This window comes from Coregonus lavaretus, assembly GCF_964263955.1.
Source record: "Coregonus lavaretus genome assembly, chromosome: 3".
NCBI classification, from domain to species: Eukaryota; Metazoa; Chordata; class Actinopteri; order Salmoniformes; family Salmonidae; genus Coregonus; species Coregonus lavaretus.
This window is the reverse complement of record NC_139990.1, coordinates 43,319,328-43,336,622: the sequence shown is the minus strand read 5'-3', so window position 1 is coordinate 43,336,622 and position 17,295 is coordinate 43,319,328. Positions and strand designations below refer to the sequence as shown.

At 41.9% G+C, this 17,295-nt stretch overlaps 2 protein-coding genes across 3 annotated transcripts in view; one reads left to right on the top strand and one right to left on the bottom strand.

Annotated features, from left to right (window-relative positions):
* LOC311108912 (dysbindin-A-like) overlaps positions 1 to 1,063 on the top strand; it is a 33,253-nt gene extending 32,190 nt beyond the window's left edge. The window contains exon 10 of the mRNA XM_084151699.1: positions 309 to 1,063. Coding sequence (XP_084007825.1) covers positions 309 to 592 — 284 coding nt within the window. The 3' untranslated portion in view covers positions 593 to 1,063. The remainder of the gene's footprint in view (positions 1 to 308) is intronic.
* Positions 1,064 to 1,231: 168 nt separating this feature from the next.
* The window catches only part of LOC311113266 (protein Jumonji-like), a 100,281-nt gene continuing 84,217 nt past the window's right edge, over positions 1,232 to 17,295 (bottom strand). Inside the window, exons 10-19 of one of the 2 annotated variants that reach the window (XM_084156474.1) lie at positions 11,462 to 11,554; positions 10,903 to 11,021; positions 10,614 to 10,684; positions 10,224 to 10,338; positions 8,504 to 8,609; positions 8,119 to 8,301; positions 7,254 to 7,384; positions 4,581 to 4,761; positions 4,182 to 4,289; positions 1,232 to 3,503 (exon numbers count right to left, since the gene is read on the bottom strand). In XM_084156474.1, coding sequence (XP_084012600.1) covers positions 3,312 to 3,503; positions 4,182 to 4,289; positions 4,581 to 4,761; positions 7,254 to 7,384; positions 8,119 to 8,301; positions 8,504 to 8,609; positions 10,224 to 10,338; positions 10,614 to 10,684; positions 10,903 to 11,021; positions 11,462 to 11,554 — 1,299 coding nt within the window. In that variant the 3' untranslated portion in view covers positions 1,232 to 3,311. The remainder of the gene's footprint in view (positions 3,504 to 4,181; positions 4,290 to 4,580; positions 4,762 to 7,253; positions 7,385 to 8,118; positions 8,302 to 8,503; positions 8,610 to 10,223; positions 10,339 to 10,613; positions 10,685 to 10,902; positions 11,022 to 11,461; positions 11,555 to 17,295) is intronic. The other variant, XM_084156475.1, reaches the window with a different exon arrangement.

The window sequence follows — 17,295 nt, the reverse complement described above, 5'->3', positions numbered from 1 at the left end:
GCTAACTAACTAGTAGAACAACTGTTAATTTCTCTGCTGTGTCCATTTAGTCATGTTATTATGTGCGTTACTAGCGAGCCACTTTCTTATGAAAGCATGGTGTCAAAGCATGCGCGTCACCGTGGGGATAACCGAGCTGTGTTGTCATGGGAGGTGGTCATGAGTTCAAACAAAACAGGGATTATACACTGTAGCACACTGGAATCACATGATGGAGCATGTGGTTCCGTCCCTAATGGCACCCTATATCCCATATATAGGCACAGCCGTGATGTTTGACTAATCCCCTCTCTCCCTCCCTCCCCCAGGTCCAGACCCTGAGTCGTTGTCCTCTGAGATCTCCCTGCGGGTGCCCACCCAGGCGGAACTGAGGAACACGCCGTCTTCCCTCTCCTCCGCGGAGCCAGGCTCAGCCAGCCAGGACACCAGCCTGGGGGAGGAGGGCCAGGAGTGGGAGGGCAGCGAGGCCAGCGGAGACGAGCCCCTGGTACTGCCAGACGAGGAGGAAGTGCAGGCTGACACAGCCCTGGTGGCGCTGCCCGAGGCGGAGATGTTCAAGAACTCTGATGACAGCGACTCGCAGGCCTCTTAGGAGCCGTCACAGAGCTGTCCCCTGGGTGAGAACGGAGCTAGGGGGTATAGGGTTGCCTGCCTCTAGACAATGATCTGGGGGTCAGTTTTGCATTTTTCCCCAATATTGGTTAAGGTTAGGATTGGGGAAGGGGATGCTGATCCTAGATCTGTACCTAGGGGAACCCCCCTCCCCCCCCTCCCTGGAGCTGAAAACTACTGTAGGGGTGTGTCTCAATGGTCTAAAGTGGCCTCCTTGTCTCCTTTCTATAATCTCAGAGGAGATGAGGAGAGGAAGCCAATACAGATGATTGAGACACCCTACTACTGTAGCTAGGTGGGTTTAGCGTGTAGCGGAGAGAGAAACCTCAATCACTGTTTTTTTTAGCTTAGGCTTTTTTTCTTGTCTTTTTTTTTTATAAATGAAATGTAGCTTCCTTCCTTGTATCAAATTTATATCTAAGTAAATAATAATAAAGTTGTTTTAAATGTTCTTCAAGGGACTGCATTCTTCAAACATTACACTGGAAGTTTAAACCAAAGGTCTGCAGTCAGTAACTAGAATAGCTTGGTGGTTCATAAACAGAGAGACGTTTGACAGGGTGCTTCGAGGGTACAGACACGGGTACAGACACACAGCAATGAGAAGAACACATTTGGATAGACACTGTCAAACCTTTTTATTAAACCTTAAAAGGTACTAACAAATAAAAGTAGAAAATAAAACAGTCATTGTCCAACTTCAATCAGCATGGAAGGAAAACAGAATCCGTGATAATAAATTAGACTCGTCGGCTGCAGTGAGCCTGTTGTACTGTAAAAAAACAACCAAAACAATACCTTAAGAAACATTAACCACGCTTTTTCAAAAACACCAAACTCTGTATATATGTGAACTTCTAAAATTGATTGTTTTTGTAAGGGGTCTCAACAAGCTGATTTAAAGGACTCTTGTCTCGAGGCTGGAGTGCAACAACGGGAGTTACTCCTTCTGTACATAGTTGATTTTTATTTATTTACTATTCTACTCATTTTCCCTTTTCTTAAAAAAGTCAAGCTAGAAAACAACAGGATTCAAACAACGCTGTACTTCAGTGATATAAGCAGCACTTATCCATACATGTTACCGGGGCAACCCTGGCCTCATACAACTACAGTCCAACACATTTGACACACAGTGGTTGTGATACAATATATATTTTTGTCTGCACAAAAATGTTTACACAACCGTTTCACTGTCTCCACAACGCTTGTGTAATTGTCATTTGTTTTGTATCACAACCGTTGAGTGTATACGGGGCCACAGATGAAGAAACTGAAAACAGGTAAGGCTTTTCCTTCATCGTGTCCTCTCCTCCAAAACACTCCATTCCTCAAAACGCTCAGGTACATGTAGATTTAGACATTGACAGGTTTCTATATGTACAATGCTGTTGTGGTTGTGGTTTTTAGATTTCAGTCTTTGTCCTTTGATAAAACACCTGGTGTGCGTCCCAAATGACACCCTATTCTCTATAAAGTGCCCATGGGGCTCTGGTCAAAACTAGTGCTCGAAATAGGGGGACAGGCTGCCGTTTGGAATGCAGCCCTGGAAACCAAAGAGTTGCAGGTGAAGAGCCTATAAGCGTCTAGAGTGGGTAACTTGGTCACAAAACAAAAAACGATGGGCACCAGAAGTGATTGAAAATGATTAGTAGGCACAGTGTTTCACACCAACATGGTCAGATGAGCGGTGTGAAGCCCAGGATGACCGTTCTACTCTTGGCCAATTCTCTAAACACTTATAACATAAATGATCTGAGGCCAGGGTCGTATTCACTAGGAACCAAACGGAAGCAAAAGGTCCAATACGGGGAGGGGCTACCTGAACATGTCCAATAAGGAACGCTTGTTTTTGTTTTCCGTCGCAAAATGTTTTGCTATGTTTAGCACTAATAAATACGACCCACTTTTTGCGCTCCGCTGGAAATATCTTTGTATCGTATTCATGTGTTACAAACCCCTGAAGAGCCTTATTACTGGTTGGATACTAACGCGAAATTGTGTGTAGAATCAACTTATTGGTAAAGTTCTAAAAACTTGTTCACAGTTCAGGATGCAGTCCAATGGCTTTGAGCAAAAGAGAGATTATTATTATTATTATTATTATTATTACACCAATGACAGTATAAATTGAGCACCATGTTGTAGCACCGGTGAAGTGAAGTCTGTAGGTAATAACAGTAGGTGTAGCTGGGGGGATATTGTGATATCTAGATACAATATACAGTATTGGACGAAGGGCTGGATTCAATCCGTATCGTGGAAGATCCGCGCTAACATTTAAAGGTAATTTCCGATTGAGCTGACATGCAGCATTTACCGTGAATGCAGTCTCCGCGAACGCGGGAACATTGCCTTCAAATTTCAATCGCGCTATAATGCGGATCCTCCTACACGGATTGAATCCAGCCATTAATGCCTCTTAAAAACAACATATATTTACGCTAGTGCAAAAGCTGTGATTTAAGGAGCACATTCTCCACACTGAGCAGAGAGCAATGTACCATAGTGAAGCACTGGTCCTGTTGGAATACTTCAGAAGTACTTCCTTCCTTCATTGAAGTAATCACAGCTCTGAATTAGTTGGATTGGTGACAGTAATTGGGTGGTAGTAACCTAACCACTTGTAGATCTGTGTTTACCTCACAGAACCCAGGAAGGAAGGATGTGAAGTATTGGAGCGCGGCCGATGATGTGAGTTATTTAGAGCCGAGGGCGGTCTTGGGCAGGGTGGAGGAGGGGAGGCGGGTGAGAGACACTGTGATGGAGGTTCTGTTTCGGGGGCTGCGTTTGGCCGGGGGTGCCGTCTCACCGGGGCCCTGGAGTCCTCTCGTCCCTCTCCTCTCCTGCACTCTCCCACACACCCTGCTCACCAGATGGTTGATTTGGTCCTGAGAGGAAGGGGAATTAGAATAAGAATTTGGGTTGAAGAGTGGGTGTAGTAATTGACCTCCTCCTACTGCCTAATAATGGGGATCTGGACTATGAATGTAATGATGGTGTTGAGCTGAACTGCTTTCATGTTCTGCAGATTTTCACTCCTGGTTAAATAAGGTTATATCAAATGTTAGAAAGAATTTAGACCAGTGTGCTGTAGTAGTGTGTAGTGTACTGTTGTTGTGTAGTGGTGTAGTGTAGTGTACTGTAGTAGTGTGTAGTGTACCGTAGTAGTATGTAGTATACTGTAGTACTGTACTGTAGTAGTGTGTAGTGTACTGTAGTAGTATGTAGTATACTGTAGTACTGTACTGTACTGTAGTAGTGTGTAGTGTACAGTAGTAGTGTAGTGTACGGTAGTAGTGTAGTGTACTGTAGTAGTGTGTAGTGTACTGTAGTACTATACTGTAGTAGTGTACTGTAGTAGTATGTAGTGTACTGTAGTAGTGTACTCTAGCATTATACTGTAGTAGTGTACTGCAGTAGTGTGTAGTGTACTGTAGCATTATACTGTAGTAGTGTACTGCAGTAGTGTACTGTAGCATTATACTGTAGTAGTGTACTGCAGTAGTGTGTAGTGTACTGTAGCATTATACTGTAGTAGTGTACTGCAGTAGAGTGTAGTGTAGTACCTCGTCGTAACGGTACATCATTTTGAGGCCTCGGCAGGACTTGTGTTTCTGTACGTACAGCAGGACACACTCCAGACAGAACACCACGTTCTCACTCTCCTGGACCACCTGCAGGGACATGAGGAGCATGCCATCAGGACATACAATAACCACAACATTTTCCCTTCAGGGACAATAAAGTAAGACAAGGATTCATTCAAAGGCGTGCTGCACTACCGGCAATGGGTCTTTTTACAGGTCATTTACGATTGAACTCACATCTGCAGAGTTAACCATCAATGCCATCTCCACGAACATCGGGCGCATTGTTGGCCGTGCAGTGTGCTTGTCGACAACGTGCCTTTGATTGAATCCCTACCTATGTTTGTGCCGAACCTTCCATGCCCAGTAACGACTCACCATGGAGAGGTAGCAGAGGTGTTGGCACACCTGGCAGCGTCGGTCCGAGGGGTCGAGCCTCAGCCACTGGCGCTGGATCCTCCTACTCTCTGATGAGGCCTGGTTGTCATGGCTACAGTAGCGGGCAACGGACCGCAGCCCGGCGTCAAACAGATCCCTGCGCTGTCTCAACTCTGTATCCCTGGAACAGGTGGAGCAGACGAATGTATCGTCTGTAATCAATGGCTACTGTTTCCTTTTTTTTAAAAGTTGTTGAAAGGGTCAATTTGCGATAGGTACATGTTGTACTTCTTGAGAGTGGTTACATTTCTCCAGCCCCATCCCACAGCTGTTTATCCAACAGGTGGTGGGGTGAACGCGTTGTAGTTTTTCAAATCCCAGATTGCCCTTTTAAGAGTAGCATTACATTCTATGTATGATGGGACTGTGATCTCCAATGATACTGTGATCTACCATCATACTGTGATAATACTGCTATTGAGACTGTGATCTACAATGAGACTGTGATCTAAATGATACTGTGATCTCCAATGATACTGTGATCTACAATTATAATACTACTATTGAGACTGTGATCTACAATGAGACTGTGATCTAAATGATACTGTGATCTCCAATGATACTGTGATCTAAAATTATAATACTGCTACTGTAATCAAAATGATAATACTGCCATTGATACTGTGATCTACAATAATACTGCTATTGATACTGTGACCTAAATGATACTGTGATCTACAATAATACTGCTATTGATACTGTGATCTACAATGATAATACTGCTATTGAGACTGATCTACAATGAGACTGTGATCTAAATGATACTGTGATCTACAATGATACTGTAATCTACAATGATAATACTGCTATTAATACTGTGATCTACAATTCTAATATTGCGATTGATAATGTGATATACAATGATAATACTGCTATTGATACTGTGATCTACAATAATACTGCTATTGATACTGTGATCTACAATAATACTGCTATTGATACTCTCTCAGAATGACCTTCTTGATCCAAACCAGTCAGGTTTCAAGACTGGTCATTCAACTGAGACTGCTCTTCTCTGTGTCACGGAGGCTCTCCGCACTGCTAAAGCTAACTCTCTCTCCTCTGCTCTTGTCCTTCTAGACCTGTCTGCTGCCTTTGATACTGTGAACCATCAGATCCTCCTCTCCACCCTCTCCGAGCTGGGCATCTCCGGCGCGGCTCACTCTTGGATTGCGTCCTACCTGACCGGTCGCTCCTACCAAGTGGCGTGGCGAGAAGCTGTCTCCGCACCACGTGCTCTCACCACTGGTGTCCCCCAGGGCTCAGTTCTAGGCCCTCTCCTATTCTCGCTATACACCAAGTCACTTGGCTCTGTCATATCCTCACATGGCCTCTCCTATCATTGCTACGCTGACGACACACAACTAATCTTCTCCTTTCCCCCATTCTGATAACCAGGTGGCGAATCGCATCTCTGCATGTCTGGCAGACATATCAGTATGGATGACGGATCACCACCTCAAGCTGAACCTCGGCAAGACGGAGCTGCTCTTCCTCCCGGGGAAGGACTGCCCGTTCCATGATCTCGCCATCACGGTTGACAACTCCGTTGTGTCCTCCTCCCAGAGTGCGAAGAGCCTTGGCGTGACCCTGGACAACACCCTGTCGTTCTCCGCTAACATCAAGGCGGTGACCCGATCCTGTAGGTTCATGCTCTACAACATTCGGAGAGTACGACCCTGCCTTACACAGGAAGCGGCACAGGTCCTAATCCAGGCACTTGTCATCTCCCGTCTGGATTACTGCAACTCGCTGTTGGCTGGGCTCCCTGCCTGTGCCATTAAACCCCTACAACTCATCCAGAATGCCGCAGCCCGTCTGGTGTTCAACCTTCCCAAGTTCTCTCACGTCACCCCGCTCCTCCGCACACTCCACTGGCTTCCAGTTGAAGATCACATCTGCTACAAGACCATGGTGCTTGCCTATGGAGCTGTGAGGGGAACGGCACCTCCCTACCTTCAGGCTCTGATCAGTCCCTACAACCAAACGAGGGCACTGCGTTCATCCACCTCTGGCCTGCTGGCTCCCCTACCTCTGCGGAAGCATAGTTCCCGCTCAGCCCAGTCAAAACTGTTCGCTGCTCTGGCACCCCAATGGTGGAACAAGCTCCCTCACGACGCCAGGACAGCGGAGTCACTCACCACCTTCCGGAGACATTTGAAACCCCACCTCTTTAAGGAATACCTGGGATAGGATAAAGTAATCCTTCTACCCCCCCCCCCCCCCCCCCTTTTTTACCCCCCCCCCCCCCCCCCCCCCCCCCCCAAAAAAAAAAAAATAAAAAAATAAACATTGTAAAGTGGTTATCCCACTGGCTATAAGGTGAATGCACCTATTTGTAAGTCGCTCTGGATAAGAGCGTCTGCTAAATGACGTAAATGTGATCTACAATGATACTGTGATCTACAATGATACTGTGATCTACAATGATACTGTGATCTACAATGATAATACTGCTATTGATACTGTGATCTACAATGATAATACTGCTATTGATACTGTGATCTACAATGATGATACTGCTATTGATACTGTGATCTACAATGATGATACTGCTATTGATACTGTGATCTACAATGATAATACTGCTATCGGTTAAATAGTTAAACCCACCTGAGGTCTTTGAGAAGTGAGGTCATGGTCCTCAGAATGAGACCATTCTCCCGTTTAGATTCTGACATTGCGATCTGATACAGCAACTTCTCCATGGAGAAGGACCTCTCTATGTGTCGACATTTCAGCTCCTGGGGAGGAGAGGTAAGATATATTTTAAATGTTGATATGACAGGGCCTTTTCACAACATACCCCAGTTCAGATTAATGGGTGTGCTCAGTTTGGTAAACCCTCGCAAATCTCTCCTTTCATGCAGTAGATGTGTAGGGAACTAAGATCCATGTGAATAACAGAATCTTTGATACTGAATTGACCAGCGGAACACCGGGTACACAGAGCCACTGACTGACTAAACTATGCGTTGACTTTGCCAGGAAGCTGGTTAAGTCAGACTTTAGAGCCTGGTTACCACCCCTCCGTGAGGAGCTTTCAGGACTGGAACTCAGTCAAACTGGCCAAGATGTACAGGAGCATGGAGAGGTACAGGACAGGTACAGGAGCTCATACTCTATGTGGTCAGACTCCTAAACGAAAATGGATTTTCGTTAATTTTAGCAAAGACATAGCATTTTGAAGTTGTCTTATTTATTTAACAATATATATATTTATTTATTGTAACAGCAAAGTAATCTGTAATAATGCTGAAGACCAATAAACTACACAAACTGATCTTGCAACTTCATCTGTGAAAACAACCTTTAACATGCCAATGCCAACCACTAGTGACAATAAACTAAATACTACAGTAATGTTAGCATGGCAGGTAACATAATAATAATAATAAATTATGCTCTGAATTAAACTATACTCTTCTTTGAACTAATATATTTTCCTTCAAGTATTGATACGACGGGGGGCTCCAACCTTGGCAGCCTGGTATCCCGTGTTCAGCCACTGGGGGGTGGCGAAGTGCACTGTCTCGGAGACGCTGTAGCCGCAGCACACCTTGGAGACGAACGCTCCCGGGAAACAGACGACGAACTGGCCACTCTGCTGGACGGTCCGGTGCACTTTGACCCCCGCTCGACACAGCACCTCCGGAGAGATCTGGAGGGAGAGCGAGAACATATATTACCTGACGACCAAGGCTGCATCCCAAATGGCACCCTATTCACGATATAGTGCACTACTTGCACCCTGTTCCCTATATAGTGCAATACTTTTCACCAGAGCCCTGTGTGTGTAGGCACAGTGTTTATGTAGTCCATGTTTGTACTGTATGTGTTCCCTGTGTATCCTGCTGTCTCACCATGATGTTCTTCTCCAACATCTCCAGTCCTGGGGTTCCATTAGCCTGCAGTAGTGTGTGAACCACCTTGTCCAGCTTCATCTTCTCCTCAGCAGGAATACAGTACCTGGACCCCGGGTTACATGAGTTATTATTAGGATCTAATTGTGTATCACTATATGATGACATGTTCAAGTTAGTGGACACGTAACAGCACTAGTAAATAACAATATCCTTGTCCGGCAATGAAACTTGATTTTTATAGCTTTTTTTTTTTTACTTTGTTGCATTATTTGAGCTTATCAATTACATTTAAGGGGAGTTTTATAAGGGGAAAGATTTGCTTTTGGAATTTTCTAAATATTTTCAATATTATTCATTTCCATGTTGGCTCTATGCCCGTAAATGCCATTATCTGTAGAAAATGATCCCAATTTCAAACTCTCCAAAAAAGTGTTTAAAATTCTAACAACTGGCAATCGTTTCTTGCAATAACCCTCTCTGACTTTAAATAATATTTCTCTCAAAACTGTGATTCCTAAAAAATGTGTCCAGATATTTGGTCAACTCCGTCAGATTTGTCTAAAACCCTAAATGAATCAGGAATGAGCAGGGTCAGCTATACCATAAGGACCTCTTATTCATGTCCTCATTACATGTAGTGCAACAAGACCACTCATGGTCTGGAAAGTTCTCTACTTTTGATAGATTTAAACAAACAATATAGAAATCACCACGGTCACAACCCCAAAAAATATTTTTGTCTAACATCAACTCCGTCAGAGTGCTGAAATAATCATTTTCTATATTTTACGAATATTTGTATTGAACTTTTATTTTTAGAGTCGAAATATGTCTGTTTTGAGTATTTGTTGTCAACTCCGTCACTGATGGCTAACCCTCTTAAGATTTTTTGGGGGTTAATATTCTGAAAGATATTTTAATCACTGTTCTGCAACACATGCTTAAACTATTGACATATTTGCTGTGCTAGATCTAAGGGATAATGTTTCCTGTATGTTGTTTTATGTTCTGAATCTAGAAAAACAGGCCAAAATGCTAACAAAATTAGCCCCGGAGCATTATATAGCGTTATAAAATAAAACAAAAATAAGTTTGGAAATTTGTATTTCATATTTGAACAATCTAATGTTATAATTAAACAAGGCCTTCAAACACCTGTTGGACAATAAATGTAAAAATCAAATGCCTTTTATGGTGTCTGACGGAGTTGACATAAATACAGTTAGTTGCAATTTATGAGAAAAAAATAAATAATTAGGTTGTTCTTTTACATGGTGTGATTGCTGGTCTCTCAAAATATATTATTTGGTCTATCAAATATTAAGACAAATATTTGTGGAAGAAAATGTGAGATTGTCACATCTTTCAAGAATCCCTGATGTATATAATAATATATGCCATTTAGTAGATGGGTTTTATCCAAAAGTGACTTACAGTCATGCGTGCATAAATTCTACGTATGGATGGCCCAGAGAATCAAACCCACTATCCTGGCGTTGCAAGTGCCATGCTCTACCAACTGAGCCATACAGCTTTTCCTTCATACTGTACTGACCACGCTTAGAGAGTTCTATTAAATGAATCCCCATTACTTCTATTTGATCAGGCTTGACTACCTGATGCTGAGCTCGTTCTCCATTGGTTGTGGCAGGTGGTGAACCAGAGTGACAGTAGGATTAAACTAGGACAGGGCAGTGAGCAGGGCTGCACTACTTACCAAATGCAGTCAGCACCAGTGTGTAAGTAATCAATGTATGGAAGGCGATGATGGTCTCGCGACCAGCATGAGGTAGAGAAGACCATGCCGATGTTTAGCCACGGAATGGTCACACCTATAGACGCACAGAGGAAGATATAGTAGGCTTCCAAACTTTTCTAGTATGTTCAAGTTTGCTTAATTCATAGCAGAATACAATTGAATTGTGTGACAAAAAAATAGGATATATAAAACATACAAAAAAACTTAATGCAACATACATTCAAGGAACTGTTGTTAAGCTGATAGAGTCCTTCAGTTCACTCTGCAGCTACCTACAACTGTCTGTATTACAATACAATTTACTGTCATCCTGTGTAAAATGAGAGGGTCAGAGGTATAGATGATTACCTGGCACAGCACCAAGATGGCGTAAGATGGATCCTGAATTATTGGGAAGGACTGTAAGGTTCCATCCATGTCTTGAGTGGAGACAAGAGCACAGAACACACATAATTTTATGCATGTCCATAGGGTTGTAAAATTCCAGTAACTTTCCCAAAATTCCCAGGTTTTCCAGAAATCCCAGTTGGAAGATTCCCGGAATCAAGAGGGAATAAGCAGGATATTCAGAATCCTCAATTCATATGCTAGGATAATGCTGTTAGGTTCTCATGTTAACTAATGCATCGGCCCTTACTTCGAAAACGGCTCTGACTTTCCAACAGGGAAGCCACTCCCATGAGTTTTAGTGTCCACTTTCCCACAGTGCACTGCAACGTGACATTCCCTCTGCTCCACAATGTTCCAGTACTCCTGCTGCAATCACAGACAGAATTTTTTTTACATTAATGTAGATGAATAACAAGTAGTGATATTAGATCACACTGTGGGATGGCTGAGAAGGACAAAAGGAGAGGAGGAATATGTTAATGACCTGTTCAGTCGTCTCAAAGGCACAGTTACACTTCAAATGGTCACAGTGAATTATACTACTTATTCATTATGATTATATGGATGCGTCCCAAATAGCACCCTATTCCCTTTACAGTGCACTACTTTTGACCAGGGCCCTGACCAAAAGTAGTGCACTAAGGGCCGATTCATAAGTAGAAGTCAATAAAATATGGACAAGTCAAAACGTTTTGATTTAAGTCCATGTTAAAGTAAACTTCTCTCAAGTCTGAAATCTGAATAGGACCCTAAGTAGTGCAACCTATGTAGCAGGTATATGAGAGTTTAGGATATGTAGACCTTACCTCCACCTCAGCCGTCCCAGGCTCCTTGTTGAAGCACATGTTCATAGTATTCCTGGCAGTCCTGTAGAACGTAGTGAGAGAAACCGACTTCCCCTGCCATAGAGAAACACAAAGAGAGGGGTAAGACCTTATGGTCCCTTTCAAGTTCCCTTGATATAAAGTCAATGTAAAGATTATCACAGCAAATCATGGACACAAACAAAGAGGGTAAAAGCTGATGGACTGAGGTGTCTTGATGTACAGTCAATGTAATGACACAGAAACACAACCAAAGAGACTAGTAAGACCATACAGGAAGTAGTCTTTTATGTCCTTTGATACATTGTCTCCGTCCCAAATGGCACCCTACTTTTGAACAGGCTCTGGTCAAAAGTAGTGCATTAGAAAGGGAATAGGATGCAATTTGGGACGGAGACCACTGTCAATGTAACAATTATCACAGCCGACCAGATGGGGGAGTTAGTTCAACAGCCAGACCAAGAACAGAAGGCTTTCTTTGTGAGGGTGAAAACTACATGATACATGTGGATGTTAGTTCAACAGCCAGACCAAGAACAGAAGGCTTTCTTTGAGAGGGTGAAAACGACATGATACATGTGGATGTTAGTTCAACAGCCAGACCAAGAACAGAAGGCTTTCTTTGAGAGGGTGAAAACTACATGAGACATGTGGATGTTAGTTCAACAGCCAGACCAAGAACAGAAGGCTTTCTTTGAGAGGGTGAAAACTACATGAGACATGTGGATGTTAGTTCAACAGCCAGACCAAGAACAGAAGGCTTTCTTTGAGAGGGTGAAAACTACATGAGACATGTGGATGTTAGTTCAACAGCCAGACCAAGAACAGAAGGCTTTCTTTGAGAGGGTGAAAACTACATGAGACATGTGGATGTAAGTTCAACAGCCAGACCAAGAACAGAAGGCTTTCTTTGAGAGGGTGAAAACTACATGAGACATGTGGATGTTAGTTCAACAGCCAGACCAAGAACAGAAGGCTTTCTTTGAGAGGGTGAAAACTACATGAGACATGTGGATGTTAGTTCAACAGCCAGACCAAGAACAGAAGGCTTTCTTTGAGAGGGTGAAAACTACATGAGACATGTGGATGTTAGTTCAACAGCCAGACCAAGAACAGAAGGCTTTCTTTGAGAGGGTGAAAACTACATGAGACATGTGGATGTTAGTTCAACAGCCAGACCAAGAACAGAAGGCTTTCTTTGAGAGGGTGAAAACTACATGAGACATGTGGATGTTAGTTCAACAGCCAGACCAAGAACAGAAGGCTTTCTTTGAGAGGGTGAAAACTACATGAGACATGTGGATGTAAGTTCAACAGCCAGACCAAGAACAGAAGGCTTTCTTTGAGAGGGTGAAAACTACATGAGACATGTGGATGTTAGTTCAACAGCCAGACCAAGAACAGAAGGCTTTCTTTGAGAGGGTGAAAACTACATGAGACATGTGGATGTTAGTTCAACAGCCAGACCAAGAACAGAAGGCTTTCTTTGAGAGGGTGAAAACTACATGAGACATGTGGATGTTAGTTCAACAGCCAGACCAAGAACAGAAGGCTTTCTTTGAGAGGGTGAAAACTACATGAGACATGTGGATGTTAGTTCAACAGCCAGACCAAGAACAGAAGGCTTTCTTTGAGAGGGTGAAAACTACATGAGACATGTGGATATCATTGTGCTGCATGAAGTCATCTTCCTTCCTCTTCCTGCTGCTGCTGCAGCCTCAGCACATTCTGAAGGGGAGTCTTCCATCCAGAGGCTTTTCTCAGGATGCGTCCCAAATGGCACCCTGTTCCCTTATATAGTGCATTGCTTTTGATCAGAGCCCTAAGGGCCCTGGTTAAAAGTAGTGCATTACACAGGGAATTGGGCACCATTTGGGACATAAGTTCAGACACACAACAGACAGTCGGGCAGGGACAGACAGACTGAGAGCCTGTATGAATGTGCCAGGAAAATACCTGGTTTGTTGGACTACAGTCAGTCACTGTAAGCTTTCCCACATGTGTGGAGGATATTGCTGTATTTCTTATTATGGCCCAATATATTGATTTAATATGGACCCAGCTATGCTGGCATTCACAGACAGAATACTCCCTACAAGCCAGGTTCAATTTAAAAAGTAGGAAGTCAAAGGGAGAGATTAAACGCTTTAAGTAATTGATATTACAGGAGAACTGTAACAGATACTACATTAGAACTAACTGATACTACAGGAGAACTAACTGATACTACAGGAGAACACACTGATACTACAGGAGAACTAACTGATACTACAAGAAAACTGTAACTGATACTACAGGAGAACTAAGTGATACTACAGGAGAACTAACTGATACTACAGGAGTACTGTAACTGATACTACAGGAGAACTAACTGATACTACAGGATAACTAATTGATACTACAGGATAATTAACTGATACTACAGGAGAACTAACTGATACTACAGGAGAACTAACTGATACTACAGGAGAACTGTAACTGATACTACAGGAGAACTGTAACTGATACTACAGGAGAACTAACTGATACTACAGGAGTACTGTAACTGATACTACAGGAGAACTAACTGATACTACAGGATAACTAATTGATACTACAGGATAATTAACTGATACTACAGGAGAACTAATTGATACTACAGGAGAACTAACTGATACTACAGGAGAACTAACTGATACTACAGGAGAACTGTAACTGATACTACAGGAGAACTGTAACTGATACTACAGGAGAACTAAATGATACTACAGGAGAACTAACTGATACTACAGGAGAACTAACTGATACTACAGGAGTACTGTAACTGATACTACAGGATAATTAACTGATACTACAGGAGAACTAACAGATACTACAGGATAACTGTAACTGATAGTACAGGAGAACTAACTGATACCACAGGAGAACTAACTGATACTACAGGAGAAATAACATATACTACAGGAGAACTAACTGATACTACAGGAGAACTAAATGATACTACAGGAGAACTGTAACTGATACTACAGGAGAACTCACTGATACTACAGGAGAACTAACTGATACTACAGGAGAACTAACTGATACTACAGGAGAACTGTAACTGATACTACAGGAGAACTAACTTATACTACAGGAGAACTAACTGATACTACAGGAGAACTAACTGATACTACAGGATAACTAACTGATACCACAGGAGAACTGTAACTGATACTACAGGAGAACTAACTGATACTACAGGAGAACTAACTGATACTACAGGATAACTAACTGATACCACAGGAGAACTGTAACTGATACTACAGGAGAACTAACTGATACTACAGGAGAACTAACTGATACTACAGGAGAACTAACTGATACTACAGGAGAACTAACTGAACTACAGGAGAACTAACTGATACTACAGGAGAACTAACTGATATTACAGGAGAACTGTCACTGATACTACAGGAGAACTGTAACTGATAATACAGGAGAACTGTAACTGATACTACAGGAGAACTAACTGATGCAGGAGAACTAACTGATACTAACTAATACTACAGGAGTACTGTAACTGATACTACAGGATAATTAACTGATACTACAGGAGAACTAACTGATACTACAGGAGAACTGTAACTGATACTACAGGAGAACTAACTGATACTACAGGAGAACTAAATGATACTACAGGAGAACTAACTGATCCTACAAGAGAACTGTAACTGATACTACAGGAGAACTAACTGATACCACAGGATAACTAACTGATACTACAGGAGAACTAACTGATACTACAGGAGAACTAACTGATACTACAGGAGAACTAACTGATACTACAGGAGAACTAACTGATACTACAGGAGAACTAACTGATACTACAGGAGAACTAAATGATACTACAGGATAACTAACTGATACTACAGGATAACTGTAATTTATACTACAGGAGAACTAACTGATACTACAGGAGAACTAACTGATACTACAGGAGAACTAACTGATACTACAGGAGAACTAACTGATACTACAGGAGAACTAAATGATACTACAGGAGAACTAACTGATACTACAGGAGTACTGTAACTGATACTACAGGATAACTGTAATTTATACTACATGAGAACTAACTGATACTACAGGAGAACTAACTGATACTACAGGAGTACTGTAACTGATACTACAGGAGAACTAACTGATACTACAGAATAACTAACTGATACTACAGGAGAACTAACTGATACTACAGGATAAGTAACTGATACTACAGGAGAACTAAATGATACTACAGGAGAACTAACTGATACTACAGGAGTACTGTAACTGATACTACAGGAGAACTGTAACTGATACTACAGGATAACTAACTGATACTACAGGATAACTAACTGAAACTACAGGAGAACTAACTGATACTACAGGAGAACTAACTGATACTACAGGATAACTGTAACTGATACTACAGGAGAACTAACTGATACTACAGGAGAACTAACTGATACTCCAGGAGAACTAACTGATACTACAGGAGAACTAACTGATACTACAGGATAACTGTAACTGATACTACAGGAGAACTAACTGATACTACAGGAGAACTAACGTATACTACAGGAGAACTGTAACTGATACTACAGGAGAACTGTAAATGATACTACAGGAGAACTGTAAATGATACTACAGGAGAACTAACTGATACTACAGGAGAACTAACTGTTACTACAGGAGAACTAACTGATACTACAGGAGAACTAACTGATACTACAGGAGAACTAACTGATACTACAGGAGAACTAAATGATACTACAGGAGAACTAACTGATACTACAGGAGTACTGTAACTGATACTACAGGATAACTGTAATTTATACTACATGAGAACTAACTGATACTACAGGAGAACTAACTGATACTACAGGAGTACTGTAACTGATACTACAGGAGAACTAACTGATACTACAGAATAACTAACTGATACTACAGGATAACTAACTGATACTACAGGAGTACTGTAACTGATCCTACAGGATAACTGTAATTTATACTACATGAGAACTAACTGATACTACAGGAGAACTAACTGATACTACAGGAGTACTATAACTGATACTACAGGAGAACTAACTGATACTACAGAATAACTAACTGATACTACAGGAGAACTAACTGATACTACAGGAGACTGTAACTGATACTACAGGAGAACTGTAACTGATACTACAGGAGAACTAACTGATACTACAGGATAAGTAACTGATACTACAGGAGAACTAAATGATACTACAGGAGAACTAACTGATACTACATGAGTACTGTAACTGATACTACAGGAGAACTGTAACTGATACTACAGGAGAACTAACTGATACTACAGGAGAACTAACTGATACTACAGGAGAACTAACTGATACTACAGGAGAACTAACTGATACTACAGGAGAACTAACTGATACTACAGGAGAACTAACTGATACTACAGGAGAACTAACTGATACTACAGGAGAACTAAATGATACTACAGGATAACTAACTGATACTACAGGAGAACTGTAACTGATACTACAGGAGAACTAACTGATACTACAGGATAACTAACTGATACTACAGGAGAACTAACTGATACTACAGGAGAACTAACTAATACTACAGGAGAACTAAATGATACTACAGGAGAACTAACTGATACTACAGGAGAACTAACTGATACTACAGGAGAACTAACTGATACTACAGGAGAACTAACTGATACTACAGGAGAACTAACTGATACTACAGAAGAACTAAATGATACTACAGGAGAACTAACTGATACTACAGGAGAACTAACTGATACTACTGGAGAACTAACT